The sequence below is a fragment of the Chiloscyllium punctatum genome, chromosome 30 (genome assembly GCF_047496795.1).
Source record: "Chiloscyllium punctatum isolate Juve2018m chromosome 30, sChiPun1.3, whole genome shotgun sequence".
Taxonomy (NCBI): domain Eukaryota; kingdom Metazoa; phylum Chordata; class Chondrichthyes; order Orectolobiformes; family Hemiscylliidae; genus Chiloscyllium; species Chiloscyllium punctatum.
Genome location: NC_092768.1, coordinates 17,346,043 through 17,363,377, shown reverse-complemented (window position 1 = coordinate 17,363,377; position 17,335 = coordinate 17,346,043). Strand labels below are relative to the sequence as shown.

Genomic DNA, 17,335 nt, shown 5'->3' with positions numbered 1-17,335 from the left:
GTCTGACTTTGCCCCTCCATCCTGTATCTGGTCTGACTTTGCCCCTCAGGCCTGTATCTGGTCTGACTTTGCCCCTCCATCCTGTATCTGGTCTGACTTTGCCCCTCCATCCTGTATCTGGTCTGACTTTGCCCCTCCGGCCTGTATCTGGTCTGATTTTGCCCCTCCGGCCTGTATCTGGTCTGATTTTGCCCCTCCAGCCTGTATCTGGTCTGACTTTGCCCCTCCAGCCTGTATCTGGTCTGACTTTGCCCCCTCCGGCCTGTATCTGGTCTGACTTTGCCCCCCCGGCCTGTATCTGGTCTGACTTTGCCCCCTCCGGCCTGTATCTGGTCTGACTTTGCCCCTCCGGCCTGTATCTGGTCTGACTTTGCCCCCTCCGGCCTGTATCTGGTCTGACTTTGCCCCTCCGGCCTGTATCTGGTCTGACTTTGCCCCTCCGGCCTGTATCTGGTCTGATTTTGCCCCTCCAGCCTGTATCTGGTCTGACTTTGCCCCTCTGTCCTGTACCTGGTCTGACTTTGCCCCTCCAGCCTGTATCTGGTCTGACTTTGCCCCTCCGGCCTGTATCTGGTCTGACTTTGCCCCTCCGGCCTGTATCTGGTCTGATTTTGCCCCTCCAGCCTGTATCTGGTCTGACTTTGCCCCCTCCGGCCTGTATCTGGTCTGACTTTGCCCCTCAGGCCTGTATCTGGTCTGACTTTGCCCCTCCATCCTGTATCTGGTCTGATTTTGCCCCTCCGGCCTGAATCTGGTCTGATTTTGCCCCTCCATCCTGTATCTGGTCTGACTTTGCCCCCCCCCGGCCTATACCTGGTCTGACTTTGCCCCCCCGGCCTGTACCTGGTCTGACTTTGCCCCCCCCGGCCTGTACCTGGTCTGACTTTGCCCCCCCGGCCTGTATCTGGTCTGACTTTGCCCATCCGGCCTGTATCTGGTCTGATTTAGCCCCTCCAACCTGTATCTGGTCTGACTTTGCCCCTCTGGCCTGTATCTGCTCTGATTTAGCCCCTCTGGCCTGTTTCTGACCTGATAATGCCCCTCCGGTCTGATTTTCCCCCACCAGCTTGTTTCTGGCCTGATTTTGCCACACCCCCCCCCCCCCCCCACCCGTCCTGTATCTGGCCTGATTTTGCCCCTCCGGTCTGACTTTGCCCCTCCGGCCTGTTTCTGGCCTGATTTTGAACTCCCGGTCTGTATCTGGTCTGATTTTGCCCTTCTGTCCTGTATCTGTCCTGATGTTAACCCTCCGGCCTGTATTGACCCTCCGGCCTGTATGTGGCCAGATGTTGACCCTCCAGCCTGTATCTGGCCTGGTTTGACCCTCTGGCCTGTTTCGACCCTCCGGCCTGTATCTGGCCTGTTTCAACCCTCCGGCCTGTATTGACCCTCCGGCCTGTTTCGACCCTCTGGCCTGTATCTGGCCAGATGTTGACCCTCTGGCCTGTATCTGGCCTGTTTTGACCCTCCGGCCTGTATCTGTCCTGATGTTGACCCTCCGGCCTGTATCTGGCCTGTTTCAACCCTCCGGCCTGTATTGACCCTCCGGCCTGTTTCGACCCTCCGGCCTGTATCTGGCCAGATGTTGACCCTCCGGCCTGTATCTGGTCTGGTTTGACCCTCTGGCCTATATCTGGCCTGTTTCGAACCTCCCGCCTGTATTGACCCTCCGGCCTGTTTCAACCCTCCGGCCTGTATCTGTCCTGATTTTGACCCTCTGGCCTGATGTTGACCCTCTGGCCTGTATCGACCCTCCGGCCTGTATCGACCCTCCGGCCTGTATCTGTCCTGATTTTGACCCTCCGGCCTGTATTGACCCTCCGGCCTGTTTCTGGCCTGACGTTGACCCTCCGGCCTGTATCTGGCCTGTATTGACCCTCCGGCCTGTTTCTGGCCTGATGTTAACCCTCCGGCCTGTATCTGTCCTGATTTTGACCCTCCGGCCTGTATTGACCCTCTGGACTGTATCGACCCTCCGGCCTGTTTCTGGCCTGATGTTGACCCTCCGGCCTGACATTGACCCTCCGGCCTGTCTTAACCCTCCGGCCTGTATCTGGCCTGTATTGACCCTTCGGCCTGTTTCTGGCCTGATGTTGACCCTCTGGCCTGTATCTGGCCTGTATCGACCCTCCGGCCTGTTTCTGGCCTGATGTTGACCCTCTGGCCTGTATCTGGCCTGTATCGACCCTCCGGCCTGTATCTGTCCTGATTTTGACCCTCCGGCCTGTATTGACCCTCTGGACTGTATCGACCCTCCGGCCTGTTTCTGGCCTGATGTTGACCCTCCGGCCTGACATTGACCCTCCGGCCTGTCTTAACCCTCCGGCCTGTATCTGGCCTGTATTGACCCTCCGGCCTGTTTCTGGCCTGATGTTGACCCTCTGGCCTGTATCTGGCCTGTATCGACCCTCCGGCCTGTTTCTGGCCTGATGTTGACCCTCTGGCCTGTATCTGGCCTGTATCGACCCTCCGGCCTGTATCTGTCCTGATTTTGACCCTCCGGCCTGTATTGACCCTCTGGACTGTATCGACCCTCCGGCCTGTTTCTGGCCTGATGTTGACCCTCCGGCCTGACATTGACCCTCCGGCCTGTCTTAACCCTCCGGCCTGTATTGACCCTCCGGCCTGTTTCTGGCCTGATGTTGACCCTCTGGCCTGTATCTGGCCTGTATCGACCCTCCGGCCTGTTTCTGGCCTGATGTTGACCCTCTGGCCTGTATCTGGCCTGTATCGACCCTCCGGCCTGTTTCTGGCCTGATGTTGACCCTCCGGCCTGTATTGACCCTCCGGCCTGTTTCTGGCCTGATGTTGACCCTCCGGCCTGACATTGACCCTCCGGCCTGTCTTAACCCTCCAGCCTGTATCTGGCCTGTATTGACCCTCCGGCCTGTTTCTGGCCTGATGTTGACCCTCTGGCCTGTATCTGGCCTGTATCGACCCTCCGGCCTGTTTCTGGCCTGATGTTGACCCTCCGGCCTGTATTGACCCTCCGGCCTGTTTCTGGCCTGATGTTGACCCTCCGGCCTGACATTGACCCTCCGGCCTGTCTTAACCCTCCAGCCTGTATCTGGCCTGTATTGACCCTCCGGCCTGTTTCTGGCCTGATGTTGACCCTCTGGCCTGTATCTGGCCTGTATCGACCCTCCGGCCTGTTTCTGGCCTGATGTTGACCCTCCGGCCTGTATTGACCCTCCGGCCTGTTTCTGGCCTGATGTTGACCCTCCGGCCTGACATTGACCCTCTGGCCTGTCTTAACCCTCCGGCCTGTATCTGGCCTGTATTGACCCTCCGGCCTGTTTCTGGCCTGATGTTGACCCTCTGGCCTGTATCTGGCCTGTATCGACCCTCCGGCCTGTTTCTGGCCTGATGTTGACCCTCCGGCCTGTATTGACCCTCCGGCCTGTTTCTGGCCTGATGTTGACCCTCCGGCCTGACATTGACCCTCTGGCCTGTCTTAACCCTCCGGCCTGTATCTGGCCTGTATTGACCCTCTGGCCTGTTTCTGGCCTGATGTTGACCCTCCGGCCTGTATTGACCCTCCGGCCTGTTTCTGGCCTGATGTTGACCCTCTGGCCTGTATTGACCCTCCGGCCTGTTTCTGGCCTGATGTTGACCCTCTGGCCTGTATCTGGCCTGTATTGACCCTCCGGCCTGTTTCTGGCCTGATGTTGACCCTCCAGCCTGTATTGACCCTCCGGCCTGTTTCTGGCCTGATGTTGACCCTCCGGCCTGACATTGACCCTCTGGCCTGTCTTAACCCTCCGGCCTGTATCTGGCCTGTATTGATCCTCTGGCCTGTTTCTGGCCTGATGTTGACCCTCCGGCCTGTATTGACCCTCCGGCCTGTTTCTGGCCTGATGTTGACCCTCTGGCCTGTATTGACCCTCCGGCCTGTTTCTGGCCTGATGTTGACCCTCTGGCCTGTATCTGGCCTGTATTGACCCTCCGGCCTGTTTCTGGCCTGATGTTGACCCTCCGGCCTGACATTGACCCTCTGGCCTGTCTTAACCCTCCGGCCTGTATCTGGCCTGTATTGACCCTCTGGCCTGTTTCTGGCCTGATGTTGACCCTCCGGCCTGTATTGACCCTCCGGCCTGTTTCTGGCCTGATGTTGACCCTCCGGCCTGTATTGACCCTCCGGCCTGTTTCTGGCCTGATGTTGACCCTCCGGCCTGTATTGACCCTCCGGCCTGTTTCTGGCCTGATGTTGACCCTCCGGCCTGACATTGACCCTCCGGCCTGTTTCTGGCCTGATGTTGACCCTCCGGCCTGTATTGACCCTCCGGCCTGTTTCTTGCCTGTATTGACCCTCCGGCCTGTATCGACCCTCCGGCCTGTATCTGGCCTGTATTGACCCTCCGGCCTGTCTTAACCCTCCGGCCTGTTTCTTGCCTGTATCGACCCTCCGGCCTGTTTCTTGCCTGTATTGACCCTCCGGCCTGTATCGACCCTCCGGCCTGTAACTGTCCTGATGTTGACCCTCCGGCCTGTTTCTGGCCTGATGTTGACCCTCCGGCCTGTATTGACCCTCCGGCCGGTATTGACCCTGTGACCATTCTGCGACCCTGGGCAGCGACCTGGCTGAACCTCACCTGTTACCTGGCAACTGGGCGGAGCTGTGTGGGGGGGGCGGGGCTCTGTGTGTGTGTGGGGGGGGGGGGGGCGGGGCGGTACTGGAGGGGCGGAGCTCTATGGGAGTGGGCGGGGCTGTGAGAGAGGCGGCGGTGCTGCGTTTGTAGGGGCGGGGTTTTATGTTAATGAGGTGGGCTCCGATCCCTGTGTGGTGTAAGGGGCGGGGCGGTGTGAGTGAGGGGGCGGGGCGATGCTCAGCCCGTGTGAAGGGGCGGGGCCACGCCGGGTGACGCGGCCGTGTTTGAATCTTGTGGCGGGAAGGGCGGTTGGGCTGCGCGTGCGCGCGCGCGCTTTCGGGTCAGCAATGGCGGCGCAGGGCAGGGGCGCGGAGCCCAGCTCCGAGCTCTCTCCCCGGTGTCTCCGCCGGTACCAGGAGCTGCTGAAGCGGGCCAAGGAGGAGGCCCGTTCCGGGGAGCTGAGGCAAGCCGTACTGGTCCTACGGGAGGCCCAGGCTGTGTGGCCTAGCAGCAGTAAGGTGTCCCGGAGAATCGAGAGGTTGGAGCAGGCGCTGCGGGACATGGAGCAGGAGGAGGAGGAGGAGGAGTTCACCGCCCTCCCTGGCTCCGACCTCCTGCTCTACCGGCCCCTCTATCTCCGCCTGTACCCACACCAGCGGCTCGGGGTGGCCTTCCTGCACCGACTCCACCGGGACGGACGGCCCGGGGGGATCCTGGCGGATGACATGGGCCTCGGAAAGACCGTGCAGCTGATCGCCTTCCTCTCCGGCATGTTCGACGCCGAGCTGGTCCGCTGGTGCCTCCTGCTGCTGCCCAGCGGCCTCATCCGAAACTGGGCCGCGGAGTTCGGCCGCTGGACGCCAGGCCTGAGGGTCAGAGGTCAGCGCCGGCGGAGGGGCGGGGCGTGGGCACGGGGGCGGGGCGGGGGGGTGGGAAAGGGGGCGGGGTGGGAGGGGGAGGCGGGGTGTGGGAAAGGCGGTGGGGCATGAGGAGGTGGGGGTAGGGAGGAGGGGGCGGGGTGGGGGGAGGAGGCGGGGTGTGGGCAAGGGGGCGGGGCGTTGGCACGGGGGGCGGGGTGTGGGCAAGGGGGCGGGGTGGGAGGGGGAGGCGGGGGTGGGAAAGGGGGCGTGGGCACGGGGGCGGGGTGGGAGGGGGAGGCGGGGTGTGGGCAAGGGGGGCGGGGTGGGAGGGGGAGGCGGGGTGTGGGCAAGGGGGCGGGGTGGGAAAGGGGGCGGGGCGTGGGCACGGGGGCGGGGTGTGGGAAAGGGGGCGGGGCGTGAGCACCGGGGCGGGGTGGGAAAGGGGTGTGGGCAAGGGGGCGGGGTGTGGGCAAGGGGGCGGGGCGTGGGCACGGAGGCGGGGCGGGAGGGGGAGGCGGGGATGTGAAAGGGGGCGGGGTGGGAGGGGGAGGCGGGGTGTGGGGAGGGGGAGGCGGGGTGTGGGGAGGGGGAGGCGGGGTGTGAGCAAGGGGGCGGGGAGTGGGAGGGGGAGGCGGGGTGTGAGCAAGGGGGCGGGGTGGGAGGGGGAGGTGGGGTGTGGTCAAGGGGGCGGGGTGGGAGGGGGAGACGGGGTGTGGGCAAGGGGGCGGGGGGGAGGCAAGGGGGCGGGGTGGGAGGGGGAGGCGGGGGTGGGAAAGGGGGCAGGGCATGGGCACGGGGGCGGGGTTTGGGCAAGGGGGTGGGAGGAGGAGGTGGGGCGTGGGCAAGGTTGGGAGGAGGAGACGGGGTGGGATGGGATGTGCTTTGGGTCGGGTGTGAGGAATTGGTTGGAGTCGTGGATGGGGCGTGGGATGCAGACGCTGGCTCTAGGGCAAGGCACATTCTGGGGAGTGGTCAGAAAGGATGGTCTCCTGTGCTCCGGGCATCTGAGGTCATGGTAGGGAGGTGTGGTCAGAAGAGGGGCAGCAGTCTGCAGGTGGGTTGGATGTTAGGGTGAGGTGGTCTAAGGGAAAGGGAGGGTACTGACGAATGGTGCAGATTACATGGTAAGTGGAGGAGATGGTGTGGGCTTAGTTCCACAAGTGTGGGGGCTACTGAGGTCAGGCTGGAGGAACTTGACGGTTCTGAGTGGAAGGGGGTGAGGACGTTGGGCGGGGATTTGGGGAGGGTTGCATAGCGGGATCAAAGGATGTGGATTGTGGTGAATGGTGGGGGTCTGAGGGGCATATGGACCCTCTAACAGTGTGGCACTCTCTCAGCGTGGTGGTGCAATTTTTGTGGTTAATGCTTGGAGTGGGCTTTGAACCTACAGCCTGTGACATGGGGTGGTCTCCTCTCACGTTATGTTTTGTAGAGTTTCATGGCACGAAAACAGAGAGGACCAAAAATCTGGAGAGAGTGCAGCGGAAAGCAGGTGTGGTCATCACCACCTACCAAATGGTGATTAACAACTGGCAGCAGCTCTCCAGCCTGGACGGCCATGAGTTCACCTGGGACTACCTTGTTCTTGATGAGGCCCACAAGATCAAGAGCAAGTCCACCAAGACCTTCAAATGCGTCAGTGCCATCCCTGCCAAGCATCGTATCCTGCTGACTGGAACGCCCTTGCAGAACAACCTGCAGGAGATGTGGTCCCTCTTTGACTTTGCATGCCAGGGCTCTCTGCTGGGCACTGCCAAGACCTTCAAGATGGAGTATGAGAACCCCATCACGCGAGCTAGGGAGAAGGATGCCACTCCGGCTGAGAAGGCTCTAGGGTTGCGCATCTCTGAGAACCTCATGAGGATCATTGAGCCCTACTTCCTGCGGCGGACCAAGGAGAACCTGCAGCTGACACATGAATCTTTGCAAGTCCAGCCGCCCAGCTCTCCTTGTGAGGCCCAGATGCCAGGCCTGACCAGGAAGAATGATCTGATTGTCTGGGTCTACCTGAGCCGCATCCAGGAAGACATCTACCAGAGGTTTGTCTCATCAGAGCAGATCCAAGAGCTGCTGCAAAGTAGGCGTTCCCCCTTGGTGCAGCTGACCAACCTGAAGAAGCTGTGTGACCATCCAAGGCTGCTATCCCGTCATATCTGCCAGGAGCTGGGCCTCGGTGGCTCTGAAGGGGAGGCTACAGACGAAAATGCTGCCAGTGACATTAGCCGTGTGCCTGACCAGGACCTAATCAGTGAGTCGGGGAAGCTGGTCTTCCTCCTGGGTCTGCTCGAGAAGCTGCGAGAAGAAGGCAAACGCACTCTGGTCTTCTCTCAGTCAAGGAAGATGCTGGACATTATCCAACATGTCCTCACCAACCGTGGCTTCTCCTGCATGAGGCTGGACGGCACCATGGCCCTGCCAGACCGGCAGAAAAAGATCGAGGTGTTCCAGCAGCGAGAGGACCACTGTGTCTTCCTCCTCACCACCCAGGTCGGTGGTGTAGGCCTCACCCTCACTGCAGCAAACCGCGTAGTGGTCTTTGACCCCAGCTGGAATCCTGCCACAGACGCCCAGGCAGTGGACAGAGCTTACAGAATTGGTCAAACTGACAACGTTGTGATCTATAGGCTGGTGACCTGTGGTACCGTGGAGGAGAAGATATATCGGAGGCAAATCTTCAAAGGTACAACTCAGCCCGAGAGGCAACCTTCATTCAGCGTGTTGTGATTTGTTAGAATTCTCACTCTCTGATAGCGGTGCGGTGCAACCCACCCCCACCCCCAACATTTCTGCATATCTCAGGTGAGGGGAGAGGATCAGAAAAAGGGTCCTTCATGATAACTTCAACTGGTGTGGGAACTGAAGCCACATAGTTGGTGTTACTCATGGAGTCATAGAGATGTACAGCACGGAAGCAGACCCTTCGGTCCAACTCCCTCACGCCGACCAGATTTCCTAAACTGATCTAGTCTCATTGTCAGCGTTTGGTCCATATCCTTCTAAACCCTTCCTATTCATATACCCATCCAGCTGCTTTCTCAGTGTTGTAGTTATTACATATACAGAGGAGCCTTGATATTCTGAATGTCAGTTACCCGGTAAGATCATAACCTATGTCATCCAGCAATCGATGAACCGGATGAAATACTGCCCACTTGTGTCCTTTGGGATAATCGAGATTCTTCCGTATACACCACTCTCTGTCTGGAAAAAGGTCCCAAGGTCCCTTTTAAATCTTTCCCCTCTCACCTTAAACCTTTAGATTTGGACTCTCCTACCCTGGGAAAAAGATCTTGACTATGCTGCTCATGAATTTAAACCTTTGAGGTCACCCGTCAGTCTCTGATGTTCCAGGGAAAACAGCCCTAGCCTATACAGCCTCTTCCTATAGTTCACATCCTCATGGCAACATCCTTGTAAATCTTCTCGGAACCCTTTCAAGTTTCACAACATCCTTCCTATAGCAGGGACACCAGTGTTCCAAAAGCAGCCTCAATATAGGTAAGTGTGCCAAATGCAGCCTTCAATACCCTGTCTATCTGTGACTCCACTTTCAAGGAAATATGAAACTGCACCCAAAGTCTCTGTTTGACAACACTCCCCAGGACCTTACCATTAAGTGCATAATTTCTGCCCTGATTTGCCGTAACAAAATGTAGCACCTCACATTAATTGAAGTTAAATTCCATCTGCCACTCTCTCCCATCTGATCACGGTCCTGTTGTAGTCCAAGGTAACCTCCTTCGCTATCAATTCTGGTGTCATCTGCAAACATACTAACCATACCTCCTATATTCACATCCAAATCTTTTATATAAATGACAAAAAGCAGTGCACCTAGCAACAATCCTTGCAGCTCATCACTGGTCACAGGCCTCCAGTCTGAAAGGCAACCACATCTCTCTCCTACCTTTTGAGTCAATTCTGTATCCAAATGGCTCGTTCTCCCTGTATTCTGTGTTGACCAGTCTAAATATGTGGAACCTTGTGGAATGCCTTACTGAAGTCCATCCATATCAGCAACATTCACTTCTCTGTCTTCATCGATCAAGTTAGTGAGACCTGATTTCCCATGCACAAAGCCATGTTGAATATCCCTAATTAGTTCTTGCTTTTTCAGATACGTGTAAATCCTCTTCATGACAACCCAGCTCACTGACCCCCTAAAGGGGACTGACAGTCTAATGAGGAGAATTGTCGAGTCATCCAGCATGGAAACAGACCCTTCGGTCCAACCAGTCCATGCCGATCCTAATCCCAAAGTAAAATGGTCCCATCTGCTTCCTCCTGGCCCATATCCCTCCGAACCTCTCCTATTCACGTATCTATGTAAATGTCTTCTAAGTGTGGGAACTGTACCCACATCCAACACTTCCTCGTTCCACACGCAGACCACCCTCTGTGTCAAGAAATTACCTCATGTCTTTATTAAACCTCTCTCTTCTCACGTTAAAAATGTGCCAGCTAGTCTTGAAATCCCCCATTTAGAGAAAAGCCACCTACCATCAATTCTATCTATAACCTCTTGTTATTTGATAAACTTCTATGAGGGCTCCTCTCAACCTTCTCTGCTCCAGTGAAAAAGGTCCAAGTAGACTATCCGGTCTTTGTTTGAGTCGATTGGGCCTGTACTCGTTGGCGTTTGCGAGAATGATAGGCAACCTCAGTGAAACAGACGAGGTTTTTGGTGGAGATGTGAAGAGGTTGCTTCCTTTTGTGTGGAAGAGTCTAGGATCAGAGGGGCATCATCTCATTGGAGACAGAGATGAGGAGCGATTCCTTCTCTCTCTCTCTCTGAGAGGAGTGAATTGGTGGAATTCTTGATCGCAGAGGGCTGTTGAGACCTGGGCATTCAAGGCTGAGACAAATTTATAATGAGGAAGGCAATCGAGTGTTATGGGGAGAAGGAAGTCAAATGGAGGTGTGATCTCATTGAATGGCAGAGCAGACTTGATGGGCTGAATGGCCACCTCCTGATCCTGTATCTTATCATTGGTAACAGATTATTGGGGAATAAAGTGGGTTTGAGACTACAGCTGAATTGACTATGGTCATCTTCAGTGGGGGAGTGGGTTCACAGGGCTGAATGGCCACCTCCTGATCCTGTATCTTATCATTGGTAACAGATTATTGGGGAATAAAGTGGGTTTGAGACTACAGCTGAATTGACTATGGTCATCTTCAGTGGGGGAGTGGGTTCACAGGGCTGAATGGCCACCTCCTGATCCTGTATCTTATCATTGGTAACAGATTATTGGGGAATAAAGTGGGTTTGAGACTACAGCTGAATTGACTATGGTCATCTTCAGTGGGGGAGTGGGTTCACAGGGCTGAATGACCTCTTTCTGCTTCTGATGTGCCTCCTTGTATTCAGCCTCTGTGTGGGGCACGGAGTGTGTGAACAGGAGCTAAGCAACAAGAAGTAGCTGGAGATAGGTCAGAATTCACCACAGAGCTAAAACCCTGTCTGCCTATCATATTCACTGTTCATTCTCACTCTCTGTCTCCAGGTTCTCCCAGAGCTGTGGGGTATTTTCAACAGTTTTGTTCCTGATAAAATGATGTGCTTTCTTTTGGGAGTGCTGTGGTGGAGTTAGATCCTTTAGTGAGGCCTTTAGGGTGAAAATCAGTAATGTTTGACATTGTGTAGGGTCTCTGTCTCTCTCTCTCTGTTTTGGTTTGGAGATTGCACTGTTAGGGATCACTAACTTTGAAACAATTGGTCACAACAGAATGAGGCCATTCTGCCCCTTTTCACCTGCCCTACTATTTGATAAGTTCAATGTCTGATTTGATTCTGGTCTCAATTCCATTTTCTTGTCTGCCCCTTCAAACCCTTGACACACTCATTGATCAGGGTTAGGAATCTATTGTGTAACCAGTCCACGGCCTCTCTATGGAGAAGACAGGCCTAGGAAATTCCTCGCCTCTGTCTAAATGAGAGACCCCCTAATTTTTAAGCCCTGTGCCTTCATTCTTGATATTAATGTGAATGTGGGTCAGAGTATTTTGAGGACGATGGGGTGACTAACTCTGTGTCTTTTATCTGTGTATTTGGGTAGACTCGCTGGTTCGTCAGTCAGTTGGTGAGAAAAAGAATCCCTTTCGTTACTTCAGCAGCCAGGAGCTGAGGGAACTGTTCATCCTGGAGGATCCCCAGACATCGAGTACACAGAAGCAGCTACAGTCCATGCACGCCAGTCAGAGACGCACAGACAGCATCTTGGACCAACACCTCACCTTCCTGCATACCCTGGAGATGTTCGGAGTGACCGATCATGATCTCATCTTCTCCCAGGACACTGCCTCTGCCTCTGATGAGGAAAACGACCCTGAATCCAGGAATTACATCCAGCAGCGAGTGCAGAAGGCCCAGGAGCTGGTGGCAGCTGAGTCCCAAATCCAGCAGCAGTTGGTCCAAAATATCCGCGCCAATACTGAAGCTGCCAGGCTGACCAGACCACGAGACTCTCATCCTCTACCAGGTACTGTCCTCACTTTCACCTCGGAGAGTTTGACCAGTTGCTTATGCTGTTGTTGTCAGCCCTTCACTCCCACCGTGCAATAAATCAGCTGCATGATCCTATCCTTCACCTTGATGGCAAATATCTGTCCGTATGGATCAGAACAGGAGCCTGAGCTACAACCTCTCCCTACCCCAGAGCTTCCAGCTCCAGCTATGATCAGTTCGAATGGGGGGGGGAACATTCAGCCCCTTGACCCTGTTCCATCACTCAGTGGGAACATGCTGGGACTGTGCTTTACTTACATACACTTGGGTTGGTAAAGCAGTTAATTGAGTTAGAATCTACTGTAAGGGAAAGTAATGTCACTGAATTCCAGAGGCCCAGCTTAATGCTCTGGGGATACAGGTTCATGTTGCAGCAGCTGGTGGAGTTTATAATGTGATGGTGATCATCATAGGTTGTTGGAACATCCTACCTGGTTCTCTAAAATGTGCTGTTGTTTCCTTGTCTGACCCACAGTGATGTGGGCAACTCTTCACTGTCCCCTCACATGACTGAGCAAGCCACTCAATTCAACGGGAAAATATATTGGGATTTTCAGGTGATGTTTGAAAAGAAACCACATGTGGGTTACTTAATCAGAGCCCCCAAGATGGAGGGAGCATATTATCACGGACCGTGGATCGGTGAGCTATTACAAGTCAGGGTTTGGATAAGGTGGGTATCATCAGAATGGCAACCTGTACCTAGTGGTGTATCACAGGGATCAGAGCTGCAACCACAATTCTTTACAATATGTATTCACACATGGAGGAGGAAAATAGAATAGTATTAGCGCCAAGTTTACCGAGGATCCAAAACTTGGTGGCAAGGCAAGTGGGTGAGGATGACACCGCTTTCAGAGGGATATTAACCGATTGAGCAAGTGGTAAAACAGGATGTAGGAAAATGTGAGCTCATCTACTTTGGCAAGAATAATATTGACACAAAAACATTGAAACAAACAAGATTCTTGGGATGTTGACAGGGGAGAGGTTGTTTCCCTTTGCATGGGAGAGTCCAGGACCCAGAGGAGCATTGGCTCAGAATAAGGAGTCACCCACCAATGACAGAGAATTTCTTCACTGTCTGAGGGGAGTGAATCTGTGGGATACCCTACTGCAGAGGGCTATCGAGGCTGGGCCATTCAGTATATTTAAGGCTGAGAGAGAGCGAGAGAAAGAGAGATGCTTAATCAGGAATGGGAATCGAGGTCCTGGGGAACAGCGGAAGGTGAAATTGAGGGTGTGATCTCAGTAAATGGCAGGACAGAGTTGATCAGCCAGTTGGCTTCCTGCTCTTAGGTCTTGTGGGAAAAAGAGCCCATGATAGTAGTTTGCTTAAACTGTGTGTTTGTTTTTAATTCACTCATCCTCCTGGGGCTTTTGTTTTTGCTCTTACAGGTAGCAGAAGAGGCACGACCAGACCCAAGCCAGTTTCCACCACCAGCACAGTGCCAGCATTGTATGAAAACCCCATTGGCCCTCAGTCTCCAGTGGTCACAGTCAAGCTAACGGAGCCCGTCACTGATGAGGTGCTCAATCTGAGCAGCAAGTTAGCTGACCTGCCGCTTGAGACAAGCAAACCAAGTGACAGTGTGGTGATGTTGGACAGATCTCTAGCACAGGCTGATAACGATATTCCCGAAGAGGAGGTGCAATATCCCACGGAGTGTCAAGGTGACACCTACAAGGCACAGCTGTCCACCTCTGCAGCTAACTCCTCTGGTTCCAAAGCCCTGTTTGAATCCAATTTCAACCTGATCTTGGAGGAGACCATGGAGGAGGAGGATGAAGAGTGGAAACCAGATTGTGAGGAGAAGGGAACTGAAGCCCAACTGGTGATTGAGGACTCTCCCTTGCCTGTGACCAAAGCCATGCCAGATAGAGATTTGGAGCGGCTGGTTTCACCAGGAGTTAGCAGTCTTGGAGATGACTCGTGCATTCTCCAACCGTGGAAGAAACCTCACGGTCGAGTGATCATCAGTGACAGTGAGGAGGAAACTAGTAGCAACCTCCATTCATGTAGCGCCGTGGAGCAACCTCCTGCTCTGTCTGCAACAAGCCCAGTGCTCCAGGCCTTCTGTGTGGCAGCTGCTTCCACCCCAAAAGGGTTTTACTCCCCCCTCCCAACCCTCCTGGACAGGAGTGGCAATCGCTCCGTGGCTTCTAGGCGGTCTGTTGTTGGCCTGGCTATTGACGATGTGGAGGACCTGGACCAGTCAATCCCTGACGCTGCTGATGAAGGTGATGACAAGGAGGAGGAGGAGGAGCAAGCGAGTACGCCCAGCGATGTTGAAGAGGTCGGAGAGACTGAGCAGGCAGCTGAACCCAGTGAAGAGCAGCCAGGTGATCAGTTCATGGAAGAAACATCCTCTGAGAGGCGAAGCCCAGAGCTCCGAGCAGCCAACAGTGACGACAGGGTCTCTGAGTCCTGCAGTATGATGACAGGGAGTGAGGAAGAACAGTCTGGGACCTATGAGCTGGAGCTTGGCTCCGATGAACAACTGGATACCTACACCAAGGCAGTCGATCTGTCTGTGCTTGATACACGTGCGCTGAGCAAGGATTCTGATCTGGATCAATATGAGAGGCTGGTAAAACGTGGCAAAGAGCATATAGAGAGCGGGCAGCTGAAGGCAGCTCTCAACTGCATGTTAGAAGCTCTGGATCTCCAGAGTGGAGATCCGGAGATTCAGTTAATAACAATTAAACTATACCGGCAACTGGATCAGAGCTGATAGGGGCACGGTGAAGAGAGGAAGGACAGTGTGTTCTCCTGTGACTGCTCAGCAAACCCTTCAGCTCTCAACGGCTCTGACTGCATCAGACAGAGTCCTTCATTGGCAGTATTTATGGGCTTTTTAAAAAGTGATATTGCAAAGTGCCGTCTGGTAACAGTCAATTGGGAGAAACCAGATATGTTCAAATCTGGAGCACTTCTTAAAGCAGAATTCCCTTGAAACATCAGTTGACAAGTGATCAGCTGCTAACCACTGGTCATATTTATTTTATACCCTCCTTAAACCTGTTCCCTTGCCTTCTCTGCTTTTGCTTCTTATCCCTTTTCCACTTCCTCCTCATTCCTGCCCCAGGGATATTAGTGGAGTATGAGCCCACATGTTCCCCGTGAAGCTGCTGTATCTGCCAGTGACCTCCCAATACACCCAGCTGGATAAGCTGCAGCTCTGGTTTGGTTCTGAAGGCAGATTGGAGTATGGGCGGTGGAACAGGTCTCGCTGTCCAGGTCTCTTGTTGCTAGGGAAACCTCTGCGCTAGTTGGAATCCCAGCAGCTTGATCTTCACAGCACATTGAATGTCACCATCTGGTGTTCAAATACACAGCAGTTTGTCTTTTAGCAATTTCAAATACTCCCTCTGATTAAGAGTAGAGCAGACCCTATCTCTCCCTTGGGAGGCTGTGTGTGTAACATCCCCAGCCCATGCCCCATTCTTGAGAATTGCACAACCCAAGAACTCTGGTTTTGGTTGGTGATCTTGTTGTTGTTTAAATGTTTAGAATGTAATTTTCACTGTACCTCCACTTTAATGCTGAATAAAATGGATTGACTGAAGTCTGTGTGATGAAACTGGTTAGGGGAGGGAGTGAGTGGTGGGGATAGTGCACATGCCTTTTCCAGGAATCACGAGGATGGGTTTTCACTGAAGTGCTCCTCTTTGCCAAGAAATGTCCTGAGAATCACTCTGATCAACCAGGATTGCATATGAAACCTCAGAATAATGTACACCCCCATTCTAAACAAACAAAAACTACAAACTGAATACTGGAAAAACACAGCAGGTCTGGCAGCATCTGTGGGAAGAAATCAGAGTGAATGTTTCAGGTTCAGTGACCCTTCCTCAGTTCTTGACCCCCACCCCACCCTCTGGTGATGACTTTGATTTAAAATATACACATGTAGACAAAGCTAACCTAGTCAATGGTGTCCGTTCTGTAATCAAGATACATTTATTCAGACCAAAATGGTCTACATTCAAACATTAAAATGATTAGCATCAGCTAGGGTTCATCAAATCAACTCAAAATTAGCTTTTAACTGACAAAGGTGGCAGGATTGACATGGGGGTGGAGGACATTCATACTCTCCAGCCCAGTCTGTTTCTCATCCCTTTATCTACCAAGTCCCATCACCAGCCCAGAAGGATAACAGCCTGTCACACAAACTGGTGGGAAAGGTTTGGCCAGGGCCCAATTCAGTGGGGGTGTCAGTAATCTCAGACAGTTTGTGTTGCTATGGTTAGTAACCTAGAATGAGGCTGTTATAAAGTGCAAACGTGTTAATACTGAAGCAGGAGAGTTACTGAAGCCTATTGCACAGAATGATTTACAAGTTTGAGAAGGAAGATGCAGTTTGTGTGTGTGTGTGTGTAAATATATGGATAGAGGACACCACAGCACAAGCTGCCAGAACGAGACCGGACATCTGAGCAGCCTGCTGTGTCTTGGTACAGACTGTGTGCAGTATTTTCCACGTCTTATTTTGTTTCTTTAACACGTGGCTTTTCTGTTCTTGATAAACATGATACGTCAACTCTTGTCCGATGAGATTACTAGCTAACCTGATTACTGAGGCTCAAGGGATCAGTCCGTGAACCCTCTGCAGAGAAACATCAGTTGACAAGTGATCAGCTGCTAACCACTGGGTCATATTTATTTTAAATCCTCCTTCGACAGAATGCTTGACCGACCCTTTACAACACAAGTCAACAGGAATGGGCAATATCTGCTCACTTCCAATGTTGGCTGATGGACTAAAGGTCAGCCCTGAGGATCTCACATTTCAGTGAAACGTCAATTATCAACTCTTACCTCAACAGACACACCTCCCCATGTCAAGTCAGTCTGAGATACACTGGGCCTCTGGACACCGCCCTCCCAGTTGATAATGTGGATTGAAATTCATGATGCATTACGAGGTGTTTTGCCTTTTGAGAGGGCCCTGTTTGACCATTTACAACAGCGGCTGCAGTTTCCAAAGCAAATAGCAACTAAAGGTTTCCACAAAGGCTCCGTGACCAATGCATGGTTCCTGATCCCCTCACAAGGCAGTGTGTGTGTGCACAGCAAGCATGAGAGAGGGGCAACCAGGAGACAATGACCAGGGCAGGGGAAGGAGAGGGAGACAGACAACAGTTGAGGGAGGGGGTGGGAAGAGAATCGAGAATATAACTGGATATAATGTTGTCCCTCTCTCAGGGAAGGTTTATAGTGGTCTGACAGAAGATTGGCTTCAAAGATTTCCTTATTGTTTTTCTGTCTGTCCCTGATACAGACAGTAGTCAGGGAAATGTAGGAGCACCAGGGATTGCTGACTCAGATTTGGAAATGAACCAGGAGGTGTGGCAGCTGTGTGATGGAGACC

At 53.6% G+C, this 17,335-nt stretch overlaps 1 protein-coding gene across 1 annotated transcript; it reads left to right on the top strand.

Annotated features, from left to right (window-relative positions):
- The first annotated feature begins 4,906 nt into the window (after positions 1 to 4,906).
- ercc6l (excision repair cross-complementation group 6-like) lies at positions 4,907 to 15,526 on the top strand. Its single transcript, XM_072549932.1, has 4 exons — positions 4,907 to 5,468; positions 6,882 to 8,129; positions 11,509 to 11,931; positions 13,356 to 15,526. Exons 1-4 carry the CDS (start codon positions 4,937 to 4,939, stop codon positions 14,690 to 14,692), a joined length of 3,540 nt encoding a protein of 1,179 aa, XP_072406033.1. The 5' UTR covers positions 4,907 to 4,936; the 3' UTR covers positions 14,693 to 15,526.
- The last annotated feature ends 1,809 nt before the right edge of the window (positions 15,527 to 17,335 follow it).